A 25,748-nucleotide genomic window follows, 5' to 3' on the forward strand; every position below is an offset into this window, starting at 1 on the left:
TGGCGTGATCTCAGCTCACTGCAACCTCTGCCTCCCTGGTTCAAGCTATTCTCCTGCCTCAGCCTCCCCAGTAGCTGAGACTACAGGCACGCACCACTATGCCCAGTTCATTTTTGTATTTTTAATAGATACAGGGTTTTACTATGTTGGCCAGAATGGTCGTCTCAATCTCCTGACCTTGTGATCTGCCCGCCTTGGCCTCCCAAAGTGTTGGGATTACAGGCGTGAGCCACCACCCCCAGCCACATTTTTGTTTAACAGTGTTGAATATTAAAAGAATGCTTGAGGCTGGGGTGGTCAAACTGCGTGAGCCCATGAGTTTGAGACCAGTCTGAGCAACATGGCAAAAGCCTGTCTCTATGAAAATACAAAAATTAGCTGGCAGTGGTGGGGCATTCTGGTTGGTCTCAGCTACTTGGGAGGCTGAGGTGTGAGGACTGTTTCAATTTAGGAGATGGAGGCTGCAGTGAGCTGTGATTGTGCCACTGCATTCTAGCCTAAGTAACAGAGCAAGATTCTGTCTTCAAAAAAAAGAATCCTTGTGATAGAGGAAATTGTTAGTAAGAATGTAAGAACTGAAAGAAAAATTGAAGATTTATAATTTTCTTACTTTAAAGCAAATTCTAGTCACTCAAAGAGGGAAAATATATTCCAATTTCAGTGCCGGAAGAGTATAGAAGCAGTAAGTATATAGATCAAAGCCCCAACAAAGGATTATATAGCAGATCTGAATGATTGATAATAAAGTTTCCTCTGTAAAACTTGGACATCGATGTTATCCTACAATAGACTATATATTTAAAAATGCTAGAGAGGGCTGGGTGAGATGGCTCACGCCTATAATCCTAGTGCTTTGGGAAGGTGAGGAGGGAGGATCACTTGAGGCCAGGAGTTTGAGATCAGCCTGGGCAACATAGTAATACCCTGTCTCTACAAAAATAAAAAATAAAAAATGAGCCAGGTGTGGTGGTGCATGTCTGTCGTCCTGGCTACTTGAGAGGCTGAGGTGGGAGGATTGCTTGAGTCCAGGATTTCAAGGCTGCAGTGAGCTAATACACTAATGCACCCCAGGCTCCGGGGGCAGAGCAAGACTGTCTTAAAAAAAAAAAAAAAAAAAGCTAGAGAAAACAACTTACAGTTACCATTAAATGACATGAAACCTCCAGAGGGAGTCCAAAACTAAAATACAAGATTCTGAACGTACGTTAATGCCAAAAGTGCCCAGTTGTATCATTTAATAGCTGAGTCTGTTTTTTCTTCTGTAAAAATGGAGTAATACCTACCTTCTAGTGTTGAGGACTGAAAAAAACCATCCACAAAGCAGGTAACACAATCCATAGAGCAGGATCTCAGTAAACAAAGCCTTTTAACAAAGTTTGCACTTACAAAGAAAAATAAAACCTATACTGAACCTTTATGAACCATGAGTTGTCAGTTAGACAAGCCAAAGAATAGTTCCACGTCTAAGCTGCTGTTTATCCTTGTTCAGCTGACATTAAATGGTAGATCCCAGGGAAGGTTATGAAGTCTTCATTGTTTCCCTTGGATGTGCCCAGCTCATCCCACCTTCATATGTTTTTCCCTGTTACTGCCTTTTCTTCAAGCCTGAATAAAACCCTTCAACTCTCTGTACTTTCCCCAAGATACCAAAAAACAAAACAAAAACCCTTTCAAATTAGAGTAAAATTTAGTTTCTGTATCTTTCTTCTTTCAGATCCTGACCTCTTTAAACAGATTCTAATTGGAACAAAAAACCTTTATGTCCCTTTTGAAGAAATTTCAGAAATCAAGTGATCAAAGAATAAGCAGTTGACTTGCAGATTCGCAGCTGCTAAGGGGCTTATGGAGTTTGAAAAAAATGTATTCTAAAAATTACCATTGTTTTTGTCATAGTATTTATTTTGATATTCCAAATAATGCTAAAAAAGAATATGACCATTTAAAAATATAAATATATTAAAAGAGAGTGTAAATTTTAAAAAATCAGATAAACATTGCCCTAGATTTTTGTGGAACATAAAACTGAATCTCCCATTATTTTTCTGTGCCTTATTATTAAAATACAGATGGCACAGCTTTCATATAGCTTTAACAACTTGATTATAAATTGCTTTTAAAAGTAATTTATTTGGATTTCCATATCCTTTAATGAATTGCAAATATATTAACAGAAAAGACTTTCCCCCACAAGACTGTACAATATCTGAAATAAGTCAGTTAAAGCAAAAAGAAGACACAAAATTACATTGTTTCAATGCAAACAGAACACACACATCACACCCACACTTGCATTTTCCCAGGTTTTCACAAAGAAAATGGGTCACCATATTTCTCAGTGAAGACCCATACTATACTCTGGCTAATCAGAGACTTCCAAACTTTTTTCTTCAAAAAGAGCATTTTTAATAGACTAAATACTGGTTATCACTGAGTTTTTGTTTAAGGTACAACAGCAGCATGGTTCAAATGTTACTTGTAGTTCTTCGAAAAATTAAAAATTTTAAGTGATAAATACAGAAAAAGTAGGGACCACCTTTCATTATTCTGAGTACCACTGTTCTCTTGAAAAAACATTCTAACCTTCTAAAATCCCAGAGTTCAGAACCATTTCCAAGGGGAAAAACAAACCCAAGGCCACAATATAACTTCAGAACAAGTGTGTGTGCATATATATGCATTAGGTTGGTGCAAAAGTAGTTGCAGGTTTTGCCATAAAAGTATGACAAAAACCACAATTACTTACTTATGCACCAATCTAATATATGTGTGAAACAGAGAAAAGGATGTCAAACTACTTAGTTTAATTTCTGTAAAAGAAACTTCTGATGTTTGAAGCAAACATTTTGCTTGATCAAAATGTGTTCTTCTTCTGGTTGTTTGATCCCCATTCCATGCAAAGAACAAAACAAAACAAAGACAAAAAAAGAAACTGCAAAAGCCACAAAGTGTTACTAGGTGGGAAATAAGGTTTCAAATACCTAAATGACATTGAAAGTAGGTATGAGGAAAAATAAAATCAGGCCAAGCTTGGGTGGAAAGTGTCCCTCAACCAGCCATTGCCACGGTGTATCTTAGAAAACCATCCTTTTATCCTCGGTCTCAAAAAATCAGTATCAGAAAGACTCTCACCTCTGGCACAGGACATAAATTCCTACTACAAAAAGATAATTATACTTCAGCAAATTATGTTCTAAGCTTAGCTTTCTTCAGGCTTTATAATGCAGAATTCAGGTTGAAGCTTCCTATAAAACTCTAAATATGATACTGTTTTACAGCACCTTGTGCTCTGCCAATTAAAAACATAAAATAATCTAAAATTAAATATTACAGAACTAATGGATAATACAATAGCATATTTGTTAGAATCCAAGTGCTAGCCTCTGGGAATTTTTAATTATATTCATTTTCTCCCAACTGTTCCTTTTTTAAAAAAATTACTTTTTTAGACAGTACATATACACAAATTTAGGTACGGAATTCTGTTAAATATCTCTCTGGCACCTGATATCTAAAGACCCCGACTTAAATTAACTTATAATTGTATCTAATCCATGTTCAAATGAGATTAACGGTAAATTATAGAAAATTACTGAGTCTACAGGCTAAAATTTTTTTCACATCTTTTGTAATCCACCTTATTTTCACAGCTTGACTAACAAATACAGGTAAGTTTGTCCTTCATCAAATAATCCAAAATAATAACTGTAGGCCTGTCATTTATAAGAAACTATAATTTGTTATATTCTGACATTGGCACTTAATAAAATGTTAACAACTAAAGTTTCTCTAAAAATATCAATACATTACAATAAAGGAGATACACAATTTAAGACTGTTTAAATCTGTTACTGTGGAATTCCAATAATTATCATTTTATATGCATAATTAGATCCTTAAAATTGTGGCCATTTCCCAAAGACACCAACCTGTATTATGACAAACTCAGGAGAGAACCTATCTCCTCATAAGAATGTTTTATTCCCCCAAGCTAAAATTTTCCAATATCCTAACCCCAATTACTCTTAGTAAATGTTTTGGTGACTCACACTACTGAAAATATCTGAAGCAGAGAGTCAAAAAGAATAGAAATGATCTCACCCAAGGGTAACCACACATTCTTCACTCTGCTTAAACACTCCGAAAAGTCAAAGGGATAATGTCTTGAACAAATAAAGATTCAAGGTTATGGTACAATTCTGATTATATTAAGGCTTTCACTATCAGGATCTCTTAAAAGTCTCTCCACTTTAGTGTTCTTACTCTGATTGATATGGTGAACTTAAGTGGTTGTTAAGGGCCTTGTTTTGGCTACTCAGTGGGAAACCACTCTATCATCTCTGAATGTTAAAGGTGATCCCACAGAGCTCAAAGAGAAGAGGCAATATGGTAAGAACCAATTTTAAAGTTTGCAATACCAAGACAACAATGATCAACACTTTGAAGCAAGATGAATAAAATCCTCAGTCAGACATTAAAGCATTCTTGCCAAGAATAGGTGTACACTGTATGGAGGGATATTTGATTCCTACATACGAGTCCCAATATGCCCATTACATTTGTTTATAGGAGACACTGCAAGTTTAAGGTAATTTACATTCCTTGGCAATCAAGTTACTGTTATAGGCAATGTCTTTTATTGTTCCATCTGGCACTTGCAAACACCATTCTTGAAGAACCTATAAATGAAGGTCAGTTACTCTGTTTATCAGGAACAGGACCAAATAAAAACAAATTTTTGAAAAAGCAACCAAGAAATTCTGGTCCGTCACTATTTTCCATATCTAATGGTTCCTTCAAGATAAAACATAACTCTTCCTTCCATGATAGCTTTCAAACGAAGGGAGATTAAAGAAAAACAAAAGTTCCCCACTCTACCCCCTGTAAATTGTCATTCATACTGGTAAAAGAGCCAGTCTTGTTAGCAGCTATATATTGCACTGCCTTTCATTCTGTATACAGTCAGGGTCCAATGAAAGTGGCACACTCATGGTATAAGTGATGGATCATGACTCAGAGTCGGCTCAAGAGTAAAGACTCAGTATATATGGAGGGACAAGAAACATGTCAGCACTAGTCACATATCCAGTTGTAAAAGTCTGATTTCCAGAAGTTAAAATTCATCACTTTCAGCTGCATGAAGTTGTGTGTCATCCGCATCTGTCATGCTGCTCTCCTGGGATTCATCTGTTCCCACTTTAAAAATAAAACCAAAGTCTACAGTAAGGTTTCTGACAAATATATCTTCTTGGTTCATGAAAACAAGTAAGAAAAACTGTATTATATTCAGAGAGATAAAACTCTAACTAAAGGCCCCTAAAAATCCTCATATCCTATAGTAAAACAGAATTCAAGTTCCCTAATTTTATAATAGGTCTGATACTAGTTTATTGCATTTTTACCTTTAAGGTTTTAACTACCCAAACTGCCTCTCCCTAATGAGTTCCTTATTCCTGCCCTAGGAATTACAACTAGTTAGTTCTCTGAGATACTAAAAAAAAAAATTGACATTTCCCCCAACCTCCAATCGCGGAGTCCTCTTTAAGGATACTCCATGCTAGTCCATAGAAACATAGACTATAAACTTCGGTTTCAAATAGGGAATCTCCTCCCCTCACCACCCCATATATCTGTCTTGCTCCGTCACCTAGCTAGGTTGGAGTGCAGTGGCACAATCACATCTCACTGCAGCCTCAAACTCCTGGACTCAAGTGGTATGATCCTCCTGCCTCAGCCTCTCAAGTAGCTGGGACTAGAGATGTATACTACCATACCCAGCTAATTTTTAAAATTTGTTTAGAGACAGGTTCTCACTATCTGCCCAGGGTAGTTATGAAATCCTAGGCTCAAGCAACCCTCCCACCTCTGTCTCCTGAGTAGCTGGGATTACATACACAAGCCAAAATGTTGCCTGGCTGATAATTTTTTTTTTTGAGACAGAGTTTTGCTCTTGTCACCCAGGCTGGAGTGCAACGGTGTGATTTCGGCTCATTGCAGCCTTCACCTCCTGGGTTCAAGTGATTCTCCTGCCTCAGCCTCCTAAGTAGCTGGGATTATAGGCTCCTGCCATCACGTCCAGCTAATTTATATATTTTTACTAGAGGCAGGGTTTCACCACATTGGCCAGCTGGTCTGGATCTCCTAACCTCAGGCGATCCACCCACCTTGGCCTCCCAAAGTGTTGGAATTACAGGTGTGAGCCACTGTGCCTGGCCCCATGGCTTAGAATTTTTTTTTTTTTTTTTAAGATGGGGTTTCACCATGATGGCCAGGCTGGTCTTGAACTCCTGACCTCAGGTGATCCACCCACCTCGGCCTCCCAAAGTATTAGGATTACAGGCGTGAGCCACTGCCCGGCCGGCTTATAATTTTAATTAAAGCCTTTCACCAAGTTTTCTGGAACAAAGGCATCTCATCAGAATTTATCTTATCAGAAATTTCTCTATCCTCTTCCTTAAAAAACTACATTCTTATGAAGCAGATAAAACAGTACTGGTTACATATTCAAACACAAATTGAGGGCCCAGGTAAAAATTAGCAATGAATTTGTCAAAGTCATACAGCAAACTGGATCCAGAACAGACTAATTACCTGACTCTATATGCATTTCGTTATTACATCACCCTGTTCAATTTCCCTAAATTTGGTATAATGAAAACACCATGGTTAGAAAAATAAGAGTATCCTACAAATCCTTATGCAAAAAGGTAACTTTCTAAATATTCAAAATCACATGTATGATACTTACTGATCTGCTCTTCTTGGGTTATTGGCTCCTCATCATCTGGAAGATAGCGCTTATCAATTGCCTCTTTAATCTGGTTATTGGCTCCTTTAGGATCTAAATCCATAGCCCAAGAGAAATTCATCAGGGCGAGGTGCGTTTGACCTAACTTCTTGTAAACCTAAAAATAAACAGCAGCACTACATTTTTCATTAAGTTGTGAGCTTCAACTATAAAGTTCTAAATATTTATTTATTTAATTTATTTTTTTTGAGATGGACTCTGTTGCCCAGGCTGGAATGCAGTAGGCACAATCTCGGCTCACTGAAACCTCCACCTTCCAGGTTCAAGTGATTCTCCTGCCTCAGCCTCTTGAGTAGCTGGGATTATAGGTGCCTGCCACCAAGCCCAGCTAATTTTTGCATTTTTAGTAGAGTCAGGGTTTTGTCATGTTGGCCAGGCTGGTCTCAAACCCTTGACCTCAGGTGATCCACCCACCTTGGCCTCCCAAACTGCTGGGATTACAACAGGTGTGAGCCACTGCGCCTGGCCCCTAAAATTCTAAATATTTATAATTTATATTAGGCTCCTGGTGTACGTGCTCTAAACTCATTCTAAGGGTAGAACACTTTCATCTTACAGATGAACTCATACTAGCTTTTGTTTTCCTTTTAATATAATCAGATGTTATTTTCAGAATTTCTTGCTTCTATCAGGTAATAAGTTTCCAGTAAATATCACTCTGACTGGAACAATGATAATGGGATTAAACGAATAATAAACTGCTTAATTAACTTTCATTTATGGTGATTTTAAATGGAGTTATATATATAAACTCTTAACAACTGTCTACAGGCACCTTAACTAATTGGCATCTGGGGGGGCCAGTCTGTAAAAAACTGACTAGTCTGGCCTTGGGAATCTCAGAAGCCATCTTTCCTAATCAATACAACACAGTGCCATTAATGTTCTTCTTATTTATTTATTTAGACAGAATCCTGTTCTCTCGCCCAGGCTGGAGTGCAGCAGTGCAATCTTGGCTCATGGCAATCTCTGCCTCCTGGTTCAAGTGATTCTCGTGTCTCAGCCTCCCGAGTAACTGGGATTATAGGTGAGTGCCACCATGTCCAACTAATTACATATATATATATATATTTTTTTTTTTCAGACAGAGTTTCGCTCTTGTTACCCAGGCTGGAGTGCAATGGCGTGATCTCAGCTCACCGCAACCTCTGCCTCCTGGGTTCAGGCAATTCTCCTGCCTCAACCTCCCGAGTAGCTGGGATTACAGGCACGCGCCACCATGCCCAGGTAATTTTTTGTATTTTTTAGTAGAGATGGGGTTTCACCATGTTGACCAGGATGGTCTTGATCTCTGGACCTTGTGATCCATCTGCCTCGGCCTCCCAAAGTGCTGGGATTACAGGCGTGAGCCACTGCACCCGGCCAATTTTTTATATTTTTAGTAGCAGTTGGATTTCACTATGTTGGTCAGGCTGGTCTTGAACTCCTGACCTCAGGCAATCCACCTACTTAGGCCTCCCAAAATGCTGGGATTATAGGCATGAGACACCATGCCCAGCTAGGATATAATTTTCTTAAGTGTTAAGAACTAAATCTGTTATTCCCAGAGCACTCAGTTTGGAGTTTTAGTTGAATTTGCTCAATAGATACTATACAGTAAGTATATTCATTCTTATAAAATATACAATGTCAATATTTGCTATGAAAGTCACAGTTTGGGACCATGGCCCCAGTCTTTACCTTTCCTATTAAGAAGTAAACGAGGGATTCTTTGGGAACAATTTGTTTCAATTCTTCAAGTTCTTGTAAAGCAGACTGAAAAAGGCAAAGAAAAACCTTAAAGTAGCAAAATGTTTGGAAGTTTTGACCAAGCAAGTATTTTTACTTATTCGATTTCCCAAATCATCTTCATAAAAGCTAACTAAATCTTTTTTTTTTTTTTTGAGATGGAGTTTCACTCTTGTTACCCAGGCTGGAGTGCAATGGCGTGATCTCGGCTCACCGCAATCTCCGCCTCCTGGATTCAGGCAATTCTCCTGCCTCAGCCTCCTGAGTAGCTGGGATTACAGGCACGTGCCATCATGCCCAGCTAATTTTTTGTATTTTTAGTAGAGACAGGGTTTCACCATGTTGACCAGGATGATCTCGATCTCTTGACCTCGTGATCCACCCGCCTCGGCCTCCCAAAGTGCTGGGATTACAGGTGTGAGCCACTGTGCCCGGCCTAAGCTAACTAAATCTTAACCAATATACTTCCTTATTGCATCAGTTCTTATTGTTGTGAAAATAAATGCATACTTATATGACAATAGGTACTAAGAAATGGCAGGTACTCTAGTACACTAAATGCACACACACACACACACACACCCCTTTGTGAAATACACAGATGGTGACAATTCTTGCTTTTTGATTATCTATCTACCTATATATCTATCTATCTTTCTACCTACCTACCTATCTACCTGTCAGTCAGTCTATTTTTATTTATTGAGATAGAGTCTTGCTCTGTCATCCAGGCTGGAGTGCAATGGCATAATGTCCGCTCACTGCAACCTCCGCTTCCTAGGTTCAAGCAATTCTCCTGCCTCAGTCTCCTGAGTAACTGGGATTATAGGTTTATGCCACCATACCTGCTAATTTTTGAATTTTTAGTAGAGATGGGTTTTCGCCAAGTTGGCTTGTCTCCAACTCCTGACCTCAAGTGATCAGCCTGCATCAGCCTCCCAAAGTGCTGGAATTACAGGTGTGAGCCACTGGTGCCTAGCCCGGTCATTTATTTTTTAATGAAAAATAACTATATAATTTTTCAGAACAAAAAGTCACTGAGAAGAGTGGCATTAACACTTTTGCAAGTCTGTTCATAGAAGACGGCCAGATTCTCACATCTATCTGCTTCTCCATTTAATGTTTTGATATCATGTATTATGTAAGTTTTGAAAAATTCTACTGTCCATTTGGGACAGAATGAAAAAGATAAATAATGTCAAGATACTATTGTAAAAATAGCTTTGACCTCTAGGACTCCTTGGAAGGGTTTTAGGGACTCACAGAAGTTCCCAGACCATACTTTGAGAATCATTACTTTAAAGAAATCTTTTTTTGGACTGGGTGTGGTAGCTCATGCCTGTAATCCCAGCACTCTGGGAGCTCCGAGGCAGGTGGATTATGAGGTCAGGAGTTCAAGATCAGCCTGACCAACATGGTGAAACCCGTATCTCCTAAATAAAATAAAATAAAATCCTTCAACGGAAGAAAATGACTACATATCTAAAGAGGTACAATAAAGCAAATACATAAAAACAAATACTGAATTACAATTATAGTACCTCAAAGAGTAGTTAAAAGATGAAAAGGATTTATTAGATTTAAAGTAAGCTTTAAAAAAAAAATTTTTTTTTTTTGAGACAGTGTCTTCCTCTGTTGCCCAGGCTGGAGTGCAGTGGTGTAATCTGGGCTCACAGCAACCTCCGCCTCCTGGGTTTAAGTGATTCTCATGCTTCAGCCACCCAAGTAGCTGGGATTACAGGAGTGCAACACGAAGCCCAGCTAATTTTTCTATTTTTAGTAGAGATAGGGTTTCACCATGTTGGCCAGGCTAGTCTCGAACTCCTGGCCTCAAGTGATCTGCCTGCTTCAGCCTCCCAAAGTGCTGGGATTACAGGCATGAGACACAGCACCTGGCCCTAGAAGCAGTTTTTAATTTTTTTTTGAGACAAGAGTTTCGCTTTTGTTGCCCAGGCTGGAGTGCAATGGCACAATCTCAGCTCACTGCAACCTCTGCCTCCTGGGTTCAAGCAATTCTCCTGACTCGGCCTCATGAGTAGCTGGGACTACAGGCGCACACCACCACACCCAGCTAATTTTTGTATTTTTAGTAGAGATGGGATTTCACCATATTGACCAGAATGGTCTCAATCTCTTGACCTCGTGATCTGCCTGCCTCAGCCTCCCAAAGTGATGGGATTACAGGCGTGAGCCACGGCGTCCGGCCTAGAAGCAGCTTTTTATGACTCCATTTCTTTTTTTATATTTTTTATTTTTATTTTTGAGATGAAGTATTGGTTACCCAGGCTGGAGTGCAGTGGCATGATCTTGGCTCACTGCAACCTCCACCCCTTGGGTTCAAGCAATTCTCCTGCCTCAGCCTCCTGAGTAGCTGGGACTTATAGGCACCTGCCACCATGCCCGGCTAATTTTCTGTGTTTTTAGTAGAGATGGGGTTTCACCATGTTGCCCAGGCTGGACTCAAACTCCTGACCTCAGATGATCCGCTTGCTTTGGCCTCCCAAAGTTCTGAGATTACAGGCGTGAGCCACTGCGCCAGCCCATACATTTATTTTCATCTGTTCACTTATTTCAGTCTTAAGCGGGTGGTTTAGGTCTTACCTTTAAGATAACTCCCTGATGAAAAAATTGCCTTTCTATATAAGGACTCTTTACAAGGGATAACCACATATTCCTAAATACCCACACACTTATCCTTCCTATGAGTATTTCATGAAGAAATAAAAATCACAAAAAATGAAATTAATAGCTCTGGCAAAATGCCTCAGATTAAAATTAAATAACTTATAGTTTGTTGAAAACAAGGAATAATGCTGTTTTTAAGCAATACAACACTGAAGACCCCTAAAATATATAACTTACCTTATATTTTTCATTTGCAAATAAAACTGAGGCTCTGTGAAATTTGCATAGAGGGTTCTTGGGATCAATGATAATGGCTTTGTTTAGGGTATCCAAAGCTTTCTCTGATTTTTTCAGTGCATGTTGAACCTATAAGAAATAAAGATCATGTTAATGCTCCCTCCCTCTTGATATTTATGAAAAAAGGTGAGAAGCAATGTGACTCAAAACCAACATAAAGATAATCAAATTATCAGAGATAAGGTTGTAGGGCCTAACTAGGTTGTTCACTGTAGTAAGTGGATTTAGTAATTGACTAACAAATGATTAATTAATAGATGATCTCTAAAATCACTTCCAATTCTAGTTCAATTGTTTCACTAAAGATGAGAATACTGAAGTCCAGAGATCCTAAGTAATTTGCTCTGTGATCAAAATCTAGGTCCTCTGGTCCTTCATTACGTATCTATGATGATAATTAATATTCTATCTTTAGAGTAGATATTTGGTTACTTTTTTTTTTGGAGACAGAGTCTCATTCTGTCACTAGGCGCCAGGCTGGAGTGCAGTGGTGTGATCTTGGCTCACTGCAACCTTAGCCTCCTGCCTTAGCCTCCTGAGTAGCTGAGACTATAGGCGCGCACTACCATGTCCAGCTAATTTTTGTATTTTTTTTAGTAGAGACGGGGTTTCACCATGTTGGTCAGGATGATCTCAATCTCTTGACCTTGTGATCTGCCTGCCTTGGCCTCCCAAAGTGCAGGGATTACAGGCGTGAGCCACTGTGCCCGGCCTTGGTTACTTTTAAGACTAAAAGGTAAGCAAAACCTTGGTGTTCTATTCATTAAAAAGATCTGTACCATTTAGCCAGATAATATTCACATTTCATCGGGTTTATGCAGTCTTTCAAATATTAGTAAACTGCATTAAAAAAAATTCCTGTTTACAAACCTTGTTTTACTCAGATCCATTAAATTTTCAATATTTTAGGAATTTATTTGAAAAATGATCTTTCTGCTTTACGTAATTGAAAATCACTGATCTCTAATACTGTGAAGCAAATAATTTAAGACATTTTAAGTAACTTAAAATTTAAAAGATTTAAAACAGTACTATTCATTTATATGTATATAATGATGTTCTGCTATGTTCCTCCTTGGACAAATTATATGTTACAAATAAAGTGGGCTGAGTTGGGCGTGGTGGCTCATGCCTGTAAATCCCACTACTCTGGGAGGCCAAGGTGGGTGGATCACCTGAGGTCAGGAGTTTGAAACCAGCCTGGCCAACATGAAGAAACTCCGTCTCTACTAAAAATACAAAGAATTAGCTGGGCTTGGTGTCCAGAACCTGAAATCCCAGATACTCAGGAAGCTAAGGCAGGAGAATCATTTGAACCTGGGAGGCGAAGGTTGCAGTGACCTGAGGTTGTTCCATTGTACTCAACCCTGGGAAACAAGAGTGAAACTCCACGTCTACTAAAACTCCACCTCAAAATAAATAAATAAATAAATAAATAAATAAATAAATAAATAAAGTGAGGTGAATGAATGTGGCTGCAGAACTTTAACAAATATCACAGTAATAAGAATGTGACAGTAGGCAGGGCCAACATCTGGTTGCTAAACTCATCTATGCAATGATCTTTGCAAATATTCTGCCCAGAGCATTGAGAACCAAAATACTAGTTCTCTAAAAGTGAAAAGCTTACTCTCCTACCTGACAATTTTTCAAATAAACCATTCAAAAATTTAAAACAACCTGTTCTACAGTAACTTTGGAAGAATTCCTATTTTTTAAAAAATGTTCAACTTCACCAAAAGTTGTCAAGAGATACTCAATTTTGAATTGAATAAATAAGGTGATGACAACACAAAATAATTTTAAGTAGACATATCTCTATATATTTTGTGTGGTAGCTAACTATAAAAGAAGTTACTGTCAACTTCTTTTTTCTTGCCCTGTCTTATGGTGCTAAACTATGCTGATTTTTAAGAAAATTACTAAGGTCAATTTCAGTATAGCCAATAGAGAATTAGAATTCTATTCTCCCCAAGATAGTGACATTTCAAACTAACATAATTTCCTGACACTGTATGCCCATTCCCATAAAAACCAAACTTGCTAGGGGAAAAAAGAGAGAAGATCGGGGGAGGGAGAGGGAGAAAGGGATGAGAGGATGAGAACAAGAACTTAAGGTACCATACTTAAACAGAAACTAATAAATGAGATTTTAAAAAGCAAACAAACATAATATACATATATTTTCTCCTATTAAAGTACGATTTACTTATTTTCTTTTAAGAGATGGAGTCTCATTCTGTTGCCCAGGCTGGAGTGCAGTGTCACTTTCTTAGCTCATAGCAGCCTAGAACTCCCGGGCTCAAGCAATCCTTGTGCTTCAGCCTCCCAAGTAGCCAAGACCACAGGTGTGCACCACCATCCCAGGCTAATTTTTAAATTTTTTGGTAGAGATTGGGTCTCACTATGTTGCCTAGGCTGGTCTTGAACTCCTGTCCTCAAGCAATCCTCTTGCCTTGACACCCCAAAGTGCTGGGACTACAAGTGTGAGCCACTGTACCCAGCCAAGGTACAATGTTACCAGATACACTTAAAGAATGTAAATATGAAAATGATTCTGCACATTGCTGTAGTGCAATGGCTCTATCTCGACTGACAGCAACTTCCTCCTCCCGGGTTCAAGCAAGTCTCCTGCCTCAGCTTCCCAAGTAGCTGGGTCTATATGCATGTGCCACCACGCCTAGCTAATTTTTGTATTTTTAGTAAAGGTGGGGTTTCACTATGTTGACCAGGCTGGTCTTGAATTCCTGACCTCAGGTGATCCACCTGCCTCAGCCTCCTAAAGTGCTGGGATTACAGGCATGAGCCACTGTACCCAGCCAGGAGATCTCTTATATGAGTCACATAACAACCCTATGAGGTAAGCAAGTAGTACATGACATTCCTAAAATAGAAGAGCTCAGAGAAATGAAGTGACTTGTGCAGAGGATAAGGGCAATTCTGTGATTTTTTTTCTTAGACTAAGCCAATTGGATATATTTTTAGTTGTAATAAACTCCAGAATACTGTTTCAACAGCAAAAAATCCCCAAATTTTATGATAGCAATTAAATCAATAAAAAACATATTTCAAAAGGGAGATTAATAGAGTATTAATGTTTAGAAAGCTACTTACTACTCCAATGTGGCAAAGTAAAACTGAACTTTGAGGGTTGATATCAAGTGCTTTTTGGAAATGCATTTCTGCGAGACTGAATTTTTCTTGCTTGTAATAAATCATTCCTAATCCATACCTGAAAGTATAAAACAAAGTATAATTTTAAAGACATAAACATTAGATTGCTAATGCAGTTCAGTCAGTAAAAGGGCAAGTATAGAATCTGGCATTTTAATAAACCAGTGTAATAATACTGGTGGTCTTAGAGGGAAGAACAAAAGTATCAGTTATGATAAAAACCATTAAATCATTTTCTTTCTTTATTTTTAATTAAAAAACATTTTTTTTTGAATTGGGGTCTCACTCTGTCACCCAGGCTGGAGTGCAGTAGACCAATCATAGCTCACTGCATCCTTAAACTTCTGGGTTCAAGCAATCCTCCAAGTCTCAGCCTCCACAGTAGCTGAGACTATAGGCATGAACCGTAACACCTAGCCATTAAATCATTTTATTATTTTTTAAAGACAGCATCTCACTCTGTTGCCCAGGTTGGAGTACAGTGGCATAATCACGGCTCACTGCAGCCTTGACCTCCCAGACTCAAGTGATTGATCCTCCCACCTCAGCATCCTGAGTAGCTGGAACTACTCCATCATCCTGGTGCACACCACCAGGCACGACTAATTTTTGTATTTTTTGTAGAGATGGAGTTTCACCATGCTGCCCAAACACACACACACACACACACACACACACACACACAGTATATTACATATATGTGTGTATATACACATATATACACACATATATGTAATATACTGTGTGTGTATATACACACACATTTTTTTTTTAAACGGTATTTTACTCTTGTTGCCCAGGCTGGAGTGCAATGACATGATCTCGGCTCACTGCAATCTCCGCCTCCAGGGTTCAAGCAATTCCCTTGCCTCAGCCTCCCAAATAGCTGGGATTGCAGGTATGCGCCACCACACCCAGCTAATTTTGTATTTTTAGTAGAAGTGGAGTTTATCCATGTTGGTCAGGCTGGTCTTGAGCTCCGGACCTCAGGTGATCCGCCTTGAGCCACCACGCCCAGCCTACATATATTTTTTCTCTTTTGAGTCACTCTTGCTTTGTCACCCAGGTTGGAGTGCAGTGGTGTAATCTCAGCTCACTGCAACTTCTGCCTCCTGGGTTCAAGCAATTTTTGTGCCTCAGCCTTCCAAGTAGCTGGAATTACAGGCATGTGTCCCCATGTCTGGCTAATTTTTTTGCATTTTTAGTAGAGACTGGGTTTTGCAATGTTGGCCAGACTGGTGTTGAATTGCTGGCCTTGAGTGATCTGCCATCTCAGCCTCCCAAAGTGCTGGGATCACAGGCGTGAGCTACCATACCCGGCCTTCTTATATTAATATATTTTTAATTTTTTGTGAAGATGTGTTCTCACTATGCTGACCAGGCTGGTTTCAAACTCTTAGCCTCAAACAATCCTCCCATCTTGGCCTCCAAATATGCTACAATTACAGGTATGAGCCACCATGCCCAGACCATTAAAACATTTTAAAGAGTCACTTTTATAAGCCAAAACAATACATCCCTAAACCCATCACTACAATATAGATTTTGTTAATTTAAAAGACAGCATCTTGCTCTGTTGCCCAGGCTGGAGTGCAATGGTGTGATCATAGTTCGCTGTAGGTAACCTTGAACCCTTAGGCTCACGCGATCCTTCCACCTCCGCCTCCTGGGTAGTTAGGACTATAGGCATACACCACCATGCCTGGCTAATTGGGGTTTTTTTTTTTTGCAGGGAAGGGGTCTTGGCCAGGCTAGTCTTGAACTCCTGGCCTCAAGTAATCTTGCCACTTCTGCTTCCTGAAGTACTGGGATTATAGGTATGAGCCACCATACCTGCCATAGTCTAGATTTAAAAGCTAATTTTGACTGAGTAGTTATTACATGTGTGCCAAGACCATTGCTAAATTATCTCATTTAATCCCTGGAGGAATCATAGGTACCATTATCACCCTTATTTCAAATAAGAAAACTGAAACTTAGAGAAATTAAATAATTTGCTTAAAGTTATACAGCTAATAAAGATTCTAACCAGGTCCTTCCTTAATGGCATTCTAAAGCCTGAACTCCTAACAGTGCTATTTCTACATTTTTTTGTACAAATGCATATATATTTTGTATTATTATAATTATAGTATACATAGTGCCATGTTTGGCTTTCTTCCTCTCCCCACTTACTATTATCAAAAGCATGCCCCTATACTTATAGACCTTGAAATTACAATTTTAAAAGGCTATCTAATAGTGTATTAGGTTGATATACAGGTATTTCTCCTGAATTTTCAAAATGTCAAATGAATATAATGTGGATGGTTTATATTATGGAGACTTCTCACAGTCATAATTAGATGATAATGATGATGGAGAATAAGCACCAAATGAATAAGAGAACACAACATATGTGCTTTATTTGATTGGCTTTATCATTATAATTGTGTTATAGATGAAGGAAAGGTATTAAAAACTATATTAATGATAGTGAAGATGATAACTATCATAAAAGGTTATTTTGTAGATAGAATAAAGTTGCTCAGTATTTAGAGTTACCTAAATACATCAGCATCATTTAACTTCTTCCTAGTAAAAGCTTGCCAATCTGAATAATCCTCCTTTAAACACAATTTTTGATACAGTTAAGTTTTTTTAAGAATGTGACCACTGCAAAATAGCAGAACAAACAATACATGTTTTGTAAAAAAAAAACCCAAGTATCAACTAGACTTGGGAAAAAACAAAAACAACACAAGTCCTACTAAGAACTGACTTCTTGCTGGGCACCAGGTCTCACACCTGTAATCCCAGCATTTTGAGAGGCTGAGGCAGATGGATCATGAGGTCAGGAGTTTGAGACCATCCTGGTCAACATGGTGAAAACCCGTCTCTACGTAAAATACAAAATTAGCTAGGCATGGTGGCAGGCGCCTGTAGTCCCAGCTACTTGGGAGGCTGAGGCTGGAGAATTGCTTGAAACTGGGAGGTGGAGGCTGCAGTGAGCCAAGACTGAGCCACTGCACTGCAGCCTGGCAACAGAGCAAGACTCCGTCAAAAAAAAAAAAAAAAAGAACTCTTCTTAAAATATTACAGAGAACTTCTATCGGAAGAGAAGGCAGTATTGGCAATTTGATAGTTACATTGGTCAGTAAAAGCTAGCACTTTTTTTTTTGGGACATCTTTCAGACAATGTAGTACTGCAAAATAAGATTTAATCCATTAAACAACATATTCACAAATCAAAAAATGTTTTAGTAAAATCAAAAAATGTTTTAGTAATATAATGCTTCCAATTTAGAAGCAAATAGAAACTCAACTCCTATAATAATTAACCCAAAAGATAACCATATCTGACAAAAAACTACTGTAGAGTTATGATTTCAGAATTATATTTCCTCTTGATATTTAAACTATTAAGTCAGTCCAGAAAAATACAATAAATGCCAGCAGTAAGTATGGTGTTGAGGCAGAAATAGGAACAAATTTTTTCATTTCTTATTCAGTTGATAACAGTATGATCCAGGTAGTAATCTCCTATGTGTTTACTTATATAGGAGCACAAAAAAGTAAAATAGACTTACTACTAAATAAAAGGGTACACTAAGTTCTTAATAGTAACTCAATAAACTAGAACACTGTCAAAGAACAGCAACTAGTGAATTTTTTCAATTTTTTTTCTATTATCCAGTAAGTGAATCACACTATTCCTTTCCAATTTCCCAACCACTTTTTGTCCTAATCACCATTTCAGTGTTCTAAGAAAAAGTAACAAATCAAGTAACAAAACCAACTACACTATCACTGTAAGTTTGGTAGAAGACTGAAACTGTTGAGTGTAAGGATCTGGTATTCCATTATCATTAGTTAATTTAAGAGTTTGTTGGCCGGGCGCGGTGGCTCACGCTTGTAATCCCAGCACTTTGGGAGTCTGAGGTGGGTGGGTCACGAGGTCAAAAGATGGAGACCATCCTGGCCAACATGGTGAAATCCTGTCTCTACTGAAAATATAAAAATTAGCTGGGAATGGTGTCTCATGCAATCCTAGCTAATCAGGAGGCTGAGGCAGGAGAACTGCTTGAACCTGGGAGGCAGACGTTGCAGTGAGCTGAGATTGTGCCACTGCACTCCATCCTGGGGCGATAGAGCAAGACTCTGTCTCAAAAAAAAAAAAAAAAAAAAAAAAAGAGAGTTTGTTAAAGATATACATCTCATAAGAAAGCATTTTAGTTAGAAGTTATTGACCAATATGTACCATCCCTAAGTATTGGTAACTAAATTCATGACAATAAAGAACTATCTAACAAGGAAAATTAGTGAGTACAAGCACCATCAATAAGACTTTGTCTTTGCACTTCATTAGCACTTACCATGCATTATAGTGTCTAGGATTGACTCTGATAGCATTTCGAAAACAAGCTAATGCTTTGTCCAATTCTTCAGTTAAGACAAACTCATGCCCTAACAGAGTATAGGCATAAGCATAATTTGGATCCACTTGGATAGCTCTCTGGAAGAATTTAATTGCAATATCATGTTCCCGTTGCAGACTGAAACAGTTTCCTGCAGCACACCAGGCCTTAAAAAAATGGGAACAAAAACCAAGCAGAATTAAAATTTTATTTTTTTCTAAAATATGACTAAAACCAAACCTCAACTCAGAACAGAAAGACAAAAATGGGAGAGCTTCAGTAGTCAATTCTAATTATTCACAGATTCCATATTTGTGAATTTGTCTGCTTGCTACAATTTATTTATAAAACCAAAGTCAATACTTGTGCTTTCATGGTTATCAGAAGGTATGTTCTCATTTGAGGTCAAATAATGTGACTCTACCTTCTTGTTTTAGCTCTCCTGTATAAAGATGACCAGGGGACAGAAACTCTGTGGGGTAGTTTAGTGTGGTTCTAAGAAGCTTCGGTTCTGTGGTTCTAAGAAGCTTTGGTTCTAAGAACAGTTGGACAGAATTTGAATCCCACTGCTGATAATTTTAAGTAGGGTAGCTTCAGGCAAGTCACCTCTGAACCTCATTCTCTCTCTCTTTCTCTTTTATTTATTTATGTATTTATTTTTGAGACTTGGTCTTGTTCTGTCACCCAGGCTGAAGGGGCAGTGGTGTGATCTTGACTCACTGCAACTTCTGTCTCCTAGGCTCAAGTGATCCTCCTGTCTTAGCCTCCCGAGCAGCTGGGACCACAGGCACCAGCCACCATACCTGGCTAATTTTTGTGTTTTTTGTGGAGAAGGGTTTTGTCATGTTGCCCAGGCTGGTCTTGAACTCCTAAGCTCAAGGGATCTGCCCACCTTAGCCTCTTGAAGTGCTGGGATTACAGGTGCGAGCCACCATGCCTAGCAGCGTTCTCTCTTTCGTAAAGAAAACAGAATCTACCAGGATGAGTTGTTTTTAGGATTCAAGATAATAATCCACAATCTATCTCTGTTTTTCTCCATCACCTCTAGGAACATTGGTTCAGTAGCACTAACTCAGTGTTCATGTTGACTATAGAATTACCACGAATAATGGGAATTGACTGTATTTAATTCTAAACTTAGATATGTCATAACAGTATCATTAAGTATTTTTGAGATGCAATGAAATACAACCTTACAAGATTAAGGCATGGAAATTAATTGTACCTATGTCTTAAAATAATACTAATTTATTTTAATTTAAAATTATTATTATTATTTTTTCAATCTATGTAACTTCTGCTCAATGAACTCTAATCTTGGTGACAATAGCAAATTTAACATAGTCAAATCTTGATTAATCCTGAATGAAATTATCTGCTTTGTGATTTTTCTATTTGTGAATCTGCACTGCACATTCTAGGACTTTCTCTTCTGCCCTAAATCCCTGTCTAGACAGAAAAAAAAAGAAATAAGTGTGGGTGACACTAAATACTGTTTGAATTCTTTGGTTCATCTCCATCGGTTGAGGGTAACTATATAAGCAAAGTTATATAGTTTGTATGTTTGGTTAACATACCTCTGGCGAATTTTTATCCATGTCTGTTAAGTCTTTTGACAGAACTGAAAGAGCAACATCTTTTTGAAGATGCCAAAGTGTTGTAGAGTAGATCTCCATGCCTTCAACTCTATAATTCTCAATCCTTCTAACCTCTGAGAATATTCTTTCAGCCTGAAATTAAAAAAAAACTACTAAGAGAAAACAAGTTCATACAATTTATATATATACACAGTGAAAGCCCTGGTTATTGTCTGCACAGGATCTAAATGCTGCCTTGTATTATGGTTTTTATGTGAATGAGTATTAACACAAGGACAAATTGAGCAATCTACTATGGCAAGTCAAATACTGATGTAACCATATTGATAATCAACCTAGTATTTATACACAAGCCATAGTAAGAACATGAACTCTGAAAAGAAAATTTGAGTTCCTACCAAAAAGATAGAAGCAAAATCTATACAAAGCTACAATTCAAAAGAAAAGTCAGTATTTCCTTCTTAAAAACCACATTTCCAAGTTTTAATAATGGCTTTACAAAATAACTCTTTTAGGAAAGACGATGGAAGAATGATTTCTGTAACATAAACTCTATTTTTGGACTGATTTTTATTGAGAGGTTGTGCTAGAAAATATAGAGGAAAGACTGGCTATCAATCACATTGAGCCCTGAATATACACACCAATATTTCATCTGCTAGGAATTATAGGCCCTGCCTACTAATTGCCCTTTCCTTTGTACCACTCTCTTGACTTTAGGGTCTCTCCTCAGCTGCCTGGTGAATTTTTTCCCTCATCACATTTACAGCTCCCAGAAGTATGCTTCTCTCCCTGTAGTTTGAGGATTTAGGTTATATAAAACCCGTTAGTTTCCTAGTTTATCAATTTACCAAGTTCAGAATTCTCAGCTGCCAGAAAATGTCTAGGTGCTAAAAAAAAGAAAGGAAAAGAAATTCTCACAGTTTAGTTTAGAATAAGAAATATCTGGACTGTTCTTAATGAAATAAATATGACAGAAAATAAGAGCATTTTAAAACTGAGTACTTAGCTCCAAGAAGTGGCCACATGATATCTATGATTGGCTTGATGTTTTCTAACTTCCCTGAAATCTCTTAAAAGTTGTAAAAGTAAGTGTGCAGTCTCAACCTGCAGGGCTCAAGTGATCCTCCCATTTCAGCCTCCCAAGCAGCTGGGACCACAGATGAGTGCCACCACACCCAGCTAATTTTTTCATTTTTTGCAGAGACAGGGTCTCACTATATTGGCCAGGCTGGTCTCCAACTCCTGAACTCATGTGATCCCCCTTCCTCGGCCTCCCAAAGTACTGGTATTACAGGCATGAGCCACCACACCTGGCCAAGTTTTTCATACAGTCATGGTAACAAGATAAAAGATCTAGCTATCAGCTAAATATAGGTAGGTACCTTTTGGTTTCAAAGTTTTCAGAATCTGTTGCTTCCTTTGAAAAATGACTATGGCATAGACAAAAAGAAAAATGGGGCCGGGCGCGGTGGCTCAAGCCTGTAATCCCAGCACTTTGGGAGGCCGAGACGGGTGGATCACGAGGTCAAGAGATCGAGACCATCCTGGTCAACATGGTGAAACCCCGTCTCCACTAAAAATACAAAAAATTAGCTGGGCATGGTGGCGCGTGCCTGTAATCCCAGCTACTCAGGAAGCTGAGGCAGGAGAATTGCTTGAACCCAGGAGGTGGAGGTTGCGGTGAGCTGAGATCGCGCCATTGCACTCCAGCCTGGGTAACAAGAGCAAAACTCTGTCTCAAAAAAAAAAGAAAAGAAAAATGGGAAAAACCTTATGAAATTAAGTTGAAACAGAGGCTTTCTTTAGTTAAATATCTGGGTCACCGTTATAACTAGGGGAAACAATAAAATTCATATATGTTAAAGTAGCTGTGAAACCATAAATTAGAAATAAGTTTTTTAAAGGGCTTTTCCGAACACAGCTCTTGCTTGTCTGTGTATATACTACATACCAATTAAGGACCATAATCTAAACATGGGTTTTCTAGCAATGAAGAAGACTTGGTCTTCAACTCTCTTTTCTGTACTATTCAAAATTAAATTATATGAATAAGAATCCTCTGTATATATTCTCTGTGAGAAAGAACATCTTTCCCCTAGATTTTTGCATGAATCATGAAGGGAAAAGTAACCTTCCCTCTGAATACATGAAAATAAAAACAAAGCAAAACAAAAATACCATACTTCATTGTCACCCAGTTTCCTCACCATGCTTTACTTTTCTTCATGACTTATTGCTCCTGTTCTTAAACATTTATTGGCTTACAATCCGTCTGTTGCTAGAATGTAAGCTCCACAGAGGCAAGAAATTGTCTGACTAGCTGTAATACAGAGTCTAGAAGAGAGTCCAGGATATAATATGCACAGAAATATATACTGAATAAATGAACTGAACTGAAAGTCAATTAAGCAAAAAATGAATCATATCAACTTTAATCAATATTAGAGGTATTTTATTAATATATAGGCTTCTAAAGGGTTTCTTTTTTTAAGTTGGTGGGGAGAAAATGCTTTGGGAAGAAGAACTGAGGAGTAATTTAAGTTGGGAATTAGAATTTTCTTTGGCTTTGGGTTAATTATTCTTTCCTTTTCTGGTATAGACAGATAACTTAAGCAATAAATTTAATTAAAATCAAAAGAGTAAAAGCCTTTTAATAAGGATACTGTGTCCTCAGTTAAACACAATTTTCTTCATAGCACTCTTCAATTTTATAAAACATACTAGATGTCAAAAATTCATCCCAGTAATTAACTCTGTATATTGCAGAAATAATATAAATCCTATTACATGGTAAATATGTATTGATGACTTAGGCCTCTACAAATCTATTTCAAGAAGTTTCAAAGAATTTAAATTATTCCTTAACACAAGAAAGAACTCTATAAATTATAAATAGTGACAAAATAAATATATAGACATTACGTAATAAATACTGATCTTTTAGATCTAGCCTTTTCAAGCATGGGCATTTATTTTTAAAAAACTGAAATTATCTCTAGAAAGGCATATACAACCATTTTCTATACTTACTTGCATGTACTCTGAAAGTTCAAAATAGGCCCTTCCAATTTGGCACAGTACCCAACCAGTATTGTAGTGGTGAGAAGGTAGATGGCTCAAAATATTTATAGCTTCTTTGCAGTTGTATGAACACAAAGCTAAATAACCTTTCCCCATTTCACGAAGAAGGCTCATCAAACCTTCTAGGAGAAAACAATATAGTAAACAAAGGAAAAAACATAATAGAACAATTGGTTCTTTAGAAAAGCTAATTACAAACTAATCCATTAAAAATTCCAACATCTATATAGAAAACAATGAAGGTACTGTAATGAACATCAAGAAATTTACTTAAAATAAGTACATAATAAAATGAAATACAAAGATGACATTAAGCACTTAAAACAAACCTGCTGCTGCTTTTTGTAGATTAAAAGCCTGAATCTGAGGTGTGATTGTGGATATTTTCCCTTCTGAAATGATGGAAGAGTCCAATTTTGTAATTTCCAGGCTATCATTTATGTTAGGTTGAGTTATTCCTCCTTTATTAGTTTTACTTTTTGTTTTTCTATTTGGGATTTTAGGTGGAAACTTCATTTTTAATTTTTTGCTATTCTCCTGTAAAAGGGAGGAAATTTCACGCTTGTTATACTCATGTATTTTAGACTTCTCAGCCCTTTCTCCAGTATTAGATATAAAATAAATGTACAATATTCATTAAATCTATATTTTTTTCAGAAGAGAGTTTATCAAAACAAAGGTCTTCAAAGTCATTTAATTTTAAACACAATAATTCTGAACATAAATTACATGAACTAATAGTCATGAAGGTGTGTCAGCATTATATCCTCTTGTGAAAGTATATCAAACTCTCATTTATTATTTAAAAGTAAGAAAATAAGTATATGAAATAGTATCTAATTTTCTCAGAGCATGATAATAGGTCATAACATTGTTTTGTTTTTTTGAGACTGAGTTTTGCTCTTGTTGCCCAGGCTGGAGTGTAATGGCTCGACCTCAGCTTACTGCAGCCTCTTTCTTTTTTAGACAGAGCCTTGCTCTGTTACCCAAGCTAGAGTGCACTGGCACGGTCTTGGCTCACTGTAACCTCCACCTCCAGGGTTCAAGCAATTCTCCTGCCTCAGCCTCCCAAGTAGCTAGGATTATAGGCAACTGCCACCACAGCTGGCTAATTTTTTTGTATTTTTAGTAAATACAATGTTTCACCATGTTAGCCAGGCTGGTTTTGAACTCCTGACCTCAAGTGATCTACCCACCTTGACCTCCCAAAGTACTAGGAGGATTACAGGGGTGAGCCACTGCACACAGCCAGGTCTCCAGTTTTAACTTTTATTTTCAAATAATTTTAGACTCACTCTTCCCCAAATGATAACATCTGACATAACCATAGTATAACATCATATCCAGGAAACTGAAATTAGTACAATATTATAAATTATATGGATTTCATCAGTTTTTATATAAACCCCTGTATATGTGTGGGCACATTTCTATAAAATTTTATCACATGACTGGATTTGTGTAATCAACCACCACAATCAGAATACAGGACTGTTGTACCACAAGCAATTTCTTTTGTCCTATGATTTAATAGTAACATCCTCCCTAAAGCCCTAACTCCTAATAGCCACTGATCTGTTGTTCATTAGTATAATTTTGCCATTTCAGGATTATTCCTATGTCATTTTCAACTTGAGAAAAAAAACACTTTTAATTATCATAATATTTACCAAAGGACTATAATTAACTTCACAAAAATTATATAGATGGCCCTCTAAATAAAAACATTTTTAAATTCTACATAGTCTTTTTATTAACTTATTAGGGATGGAATCATCAATGAACAGAAATTTTAGGCGGGGAAGCATTAAGTAAATGTGACATAGAGAAATCTTTAAATTACCTTGGTTGTGGAGCTGTCACTAGTAAAGAGTCGTGAACTTCTTCGAGGCAGTGCGTTTGGGGGAGATGTAATAGTGGGGCTCAATACCTGAGGTGTTGTACTAAAAAAAAAAATTATAAAGGAAGACATTGATTTTTTTACTTGATTTATGACCATTAACCATTGTTTCAATTCAGGTCTATTTTAAAAATATGCAT

At 37.6% G+C, this 25,748-nt stretch overlaps 1 protein-coding gene across 20 annotated transcripts in view; it reads right to left on the minus strand.

Moving 5' to 3' along the window:
• Positions 1–2,107: 2,107 nt before the first annotated feature.
• Positions 2,108–25,748, minus strand: part of CDC27 (cell division cycle 27) — a 73,380-nt gene continuing 49,739 nt past the window's right edge. For 7 of the 20 annotated variants that reach the window (XM_078373417.1, XM_078373414.1, XM_008996848.5 and 4 more), the window contains 10 exons: positions 25,552–25,651; positions 24,038–24,245; positions 23,658–23,827; positions 20,604–20,756; positions 18,985–19,193; positions 14,570–14,687; positions 11,396–11,524; positions 8,486–8,560; positions 6,746–6,902; positions 2,108–5,193 (listed from right to left, as the gene is read on the minus strand). In XM_078373417.1, the coding sequence (XP_078229543.1) occupies positions 5,111–5,193; positions 6,746–6,902; positions 8,486–8,560; positions 11,396–11,524; positions 14,570–14,687; positions 18,985–19,193; positions 20,604–20,756; positions 23,658–23,827; positions 24,038–24,224 (1,281 nt within the window). In that variant the 5' untranslated portion in view covers positions 24,225–24,245; positions 25,552–25,651 and the 3' untranslated portion in view covers positions 2,108–5,110. Of the gene's footprint in view, positions 5,194–6,745; positions 6,903–8,485; positions 8,561–11,395; positions 11,525–14,569; positions 14,688–18,984; positions 19,194–20,603; positions 20,757–23,657; positions 23,831–24,037; positions 24,246–25,551; positions 25,652–25,748 lie in introns of all 20 variants that reach the window. The other 13 variants (XM_078373413.1, XM_078373411.1, XM_002748117.6 and 10 more) reach the window with 3 other exon arrangements.

This window comes from Callithrix jacchus, chromosome 5, assembly GCF_049354715.1.
Source record: "Callithrix jacchus isolate 240 chromosome 5, calJac240_pri, whole genome shotgun sequence".
Lineage (NCBI taxonomy): Eukaryota > Metazoa > Chordata > Mammalia > Primates > Cebidae > Callithrix > Callithrix jacchus.